This window comes from Colobus angolensis, unplaced genomic scaffold (assembly GCF_000951035.1).
Source record: "Colobus angolensis palliatus isolate OR3802 unplaced genomic scaffold, Cang.pa_1.0 Scaffold498, whole genome shotgun sequence".
In the NCBI taxonomy this organism is placed as follows: Eukaryota; Metazoa; Chordata; class Mammalia; order Primates; family Cercopithecidae; genus Colobus; species Colobus angolensis.
Window position 1 is genome coordinate 918,968 of NW_012118465.1, and position 3,871 is coordinate 922,838.

Below are 3,871 nucleotides of genomic sequence, written 5' to 3' on the forward strand. Positions count from 1 at the left end.
TAAATTGAATTAAAATAATAAAAAGGAGCTCACGACTTTATACTTTGGAATAGTAAACATGGAATTCCATTTTTCTCAGTCATTAATTCCTTTACTTAAGTTAGATACATTCATTTCATATATAATTTATTTTGTAATAAAATATACCCCGTTCTATAAATATATAACAGAAATTCTAATCCATACCTGTTACCAAAGCTGTGTGATTTTCTCCACAAGAAATATAACTTACTGTATGATCCCTAATATTCTCAATGACTTTGGGTTCTGAAGTTTCAAAAAGAAAAGTGCCAAGACCCAGCTGACCAAATTGTCCCAGGCCAAACGTATACACAGCATCCTCTGAAATGAAAGGGGCAAATACAAGAGAAGGATTATGGAAGCAGACACTGTTACCATCATATCTGGAAAAATTGTGACATTCAACCTTTTATGGTGAAGGTTAAGTGCCTCTGGGGAAAAAAAAACCATTTAAGAATATTTAACATTGAAGAATAAATCCTTCAATGACGAAGGAAGAGAAAAATGAAAAGGTACATAATTATAAAAATTATGACATGGGTATGATTTTATCTTTTATACATAAACATAAAAGTTAGGTAAGTAACAGGTATGATACAAGGCACATAAGTCAGGGAACTCCATGAAACGTCCCCATAATTACATCGGCTCAAAAAGTACCAACTATCGGCCGGTAGCTCACGCCTGTAATCCCAGCACCTTGGGAGGCCAAGGCGGGTGGATTGCTTGAGGCCAGGCTCGAGACTGGCCTGGCCAACATGGTGAAACCCCATCTCTACTAAAATTACAAAAATTAGTTGGGCATGATGGCACGCATCTGTAATTCCAGCTACATCGGGAGGCTGAGGCACAAGAATCGCTTGAACCCAGGAGGCAGAGGTTGCAGTGGGCCAAGATTGCAAGATTGCACCACTGCACTCCAGCCTGGGTGAGAGAGTGACACTCCATCTCAAAAAATAAAAAAGAAAGTACCAACTGTCATTAAGCTAATTCACTATGTCAAATAAAAAGTGAACAGTGTCTCCTACAGAAAAACTTCTTCCTTTTAAAAGTAGTTTACCCATCACCTAAGGTCAGGCGTTGGAGAAGAGTCTGGCCAATGTGGTGAAACCCTGTCTCTACTAAAAATACAAAAATTAGCCGGACGTGGTGGTGTACACCTGTAATCCCAGCTACTAGGGAGGCTGAGGCAGGAGAATCGCTTGAACCCAGGAGGTGGAGTGACCCGAGATCACGCCACTGCACTCCAGCCTGGGCAACAGAGCAAGACTCCATCTCGAAAATAAAATAAAACAAAATACAAGTAGTTTAATAATCTATTTTATAAAACCCAATTTCAGAGAATTGTCTTGAGAATTAAAACTGATAGTACATATGCTACATTTATTCACAAGTAAAGTTTCTTTACTAGGAAATGCAACTATAATAGGAGGGGAAAAGCTTTTCTTTACATTGATATTTTGAAGTGATTCCAAAGGACTTCCAGTAACTCATTAAATATTATGTCATATGTTTTCTAGAAATGAAAAAGTACAAAAACAGGATACAAGAGTGGTGATGAAAGGGTCCTTTTAGAGACATCATGCTTCTGGCTGCTGCATTAGGATGCGCAGTGTCGATTACATTAGTCACTTCTCCTTAGTACTCTGAGTTTAGTACATTGAGATTCTCCTATCACAGGAGGAAGGGTAAGAGCTTGGTATTCATGCCAGAACCCAAACCTTCATTATTACTAGCTGTGGCAAGCAGGTGAGTTACTTAGATTCTCTGATGTTATAATCCCTATCTAATAGAGTTGCTGACAGGATTAAAAGAGAAAACATTCAGGCAGATTTGAAAACATAATATGACATTCTGTTGTAAAGAACATTTTTCTAAAAAGTAATCAACTCATTCTATCAATAGGGGTTACAAATGAAAACATAACTGTCTATGGTCATGTGGTTTTACAATTTCTTCTAATAAAAATGTTTGCTTCATAAATAAGACAAATAGATTACTCCTTAAAGAAAATATGCTGTATTAAGGATATGAAGCCATATTGAGGCAATGGCAAAACAGATCTTTAATATTAAAAAACCATCTTAGTTTAATTCATAATCACATGGCATATTTCCAGTTCTACATGTTCAGCTTAACAGTAGAATACTGGGTAAATTAAAACAACTATCTATCTCTAACTGACCAACAATTACTCTACATTTTTTAGACTGACTTTAATTAGCCTGTGAAATGAGGCTGTTTAGGCAGTCTGAATCATATTACAAAAGTTTTGTTCAGTATCCTGGTAGGCTCCCATTCAGGTGCTTGGATATTAGTGATGACAGCAGTTTCTATTTTATAAAAAGGATCTAAGGCGCTCTTATTTAAGGACATTATATTTAACAACCAATAGAATTTTTGGTCATATCACCTTTGTGACATTTAACAACATAATTTAATGTTAATAAGCAATATTACATTAGGAAAACAGATTTGATCAGTTAGCTTCAGATCAACATTACTGTAATTTCACAGAATATATTTGATTTCAGAATGAATAATTTGTTAATCTGCAGAAAACTTAAGTTTATCCAAACATAATTTAGAAGTTAAGATAAATTCTCATTTGCCTCAGGACCCCGACTTCATTGTGAACCCCATCTTACAACTGGCCTTTCTTGTCTCTTGGTAAGTGCTGTGGATGACTTACAACATTACAAATACCACTCTGCCTCACTTAGTGTGTACCAAGTTCCAGCCTCAGACTTTTTCCACAGTGGTCCATGGTTTCCCTGATCCCAAGGAGAAACTATAACCACCCTATCACTACAACCAGTTTTATTTTCTAACCTATCGTGGTCATGTGCAAATACTATAGTTGAAATAAATTCATCAGATATGAACTAAATTGTTTTAAAAATAGTTTAATGAATGATCCTCTAATAGATTTTAAGGTAAGAGTTATAGACATATAGAAAAACAAGGCTGGGAAGGCCCTTCATAGAATAATCTAATCCAAGTGCTTTTCTTTAGTGAAAGAAATTGGAACAGGTGATTAGCTATTCTTTCCTTAAGGTCTTACAAAATATTCCATAACTCTCTTAGCAATCCAGTTTAGTATTTAGTCACACTGATGATCAATATACTCTTCAGGTCCATTTCTTCATCAGCTAGGATTAAATATTTTTAAAATTCTGCCTATAATGTGTTCCAGAACCAGGTTCCTCACCAGGGCTGGCTCATAATAAAGTTTGCACAGGTCCATGGAGAAATGTGAAAAACACGCAAAGTAGTGAAATTTCCATACAGATACATTTATACAGTTTAAGGAGGTATCCTTTATTATACAATTAAGAGCTTTCTATTTTGAAAATATTCCTTATTTTATGATATGATAGTGCAAACAATGCCCATATTTAGGCAAATGTGAATCAGAAGCTGACAACCATCTATTGGTTCTCATAATTTTTTAAACTCAAATTTTAGGTTATTCTCTGGATTGTAACACAAGGTCTTCACTGTTTACAAAATTATTTATGAACTGTAAAAATTATCTCTTCGCTTTTTCCTTTCCAACTTGGACCCGGCAGAATGGCTCCCGCAAAGAAGGGTGGCGAGAAGAAAAAGGGCCGTTCTGCCATCAACGAGGTGGTGACCCGAGAATACACCATCAACATTCACAAGCGCATCCATGGGGTGGGCTTCAAGAAGCGTGCCCCTCGGGCACTCAAAGAGATTCGGAAATTTGCCATGAAGGAGATGGGAACTCCAGATGTGCGCATCGATACCAGGCTCAACAAAGCTGTCTGGGCCAAAGGAATAAGGAATGTCCCATACCGAATCCGTGTGCGGCTGTCCAGAAAACGTA

General features: G+C 36.7%; 1 protein-coding gene across 1 annotated transcript in view; it reads right to left on the reverse strand.

The window, feature by feature from the left end:
• LOC105524312 (X-linked retinitis pigmentosa GTPase regulator-like) overlaps positions 1-3,871 on the reverse strand; it is a 49,980-nt gene that overhangs the window by 22,504 nt on the left and 23,605 nt on the right. The window contains 1 exon segment of the mRNA XM_011959506.1: positions 187-342. Within this exon segment, the coding sequence (XP_011814896.1) occupies positions 187-342 (156 nt within the window).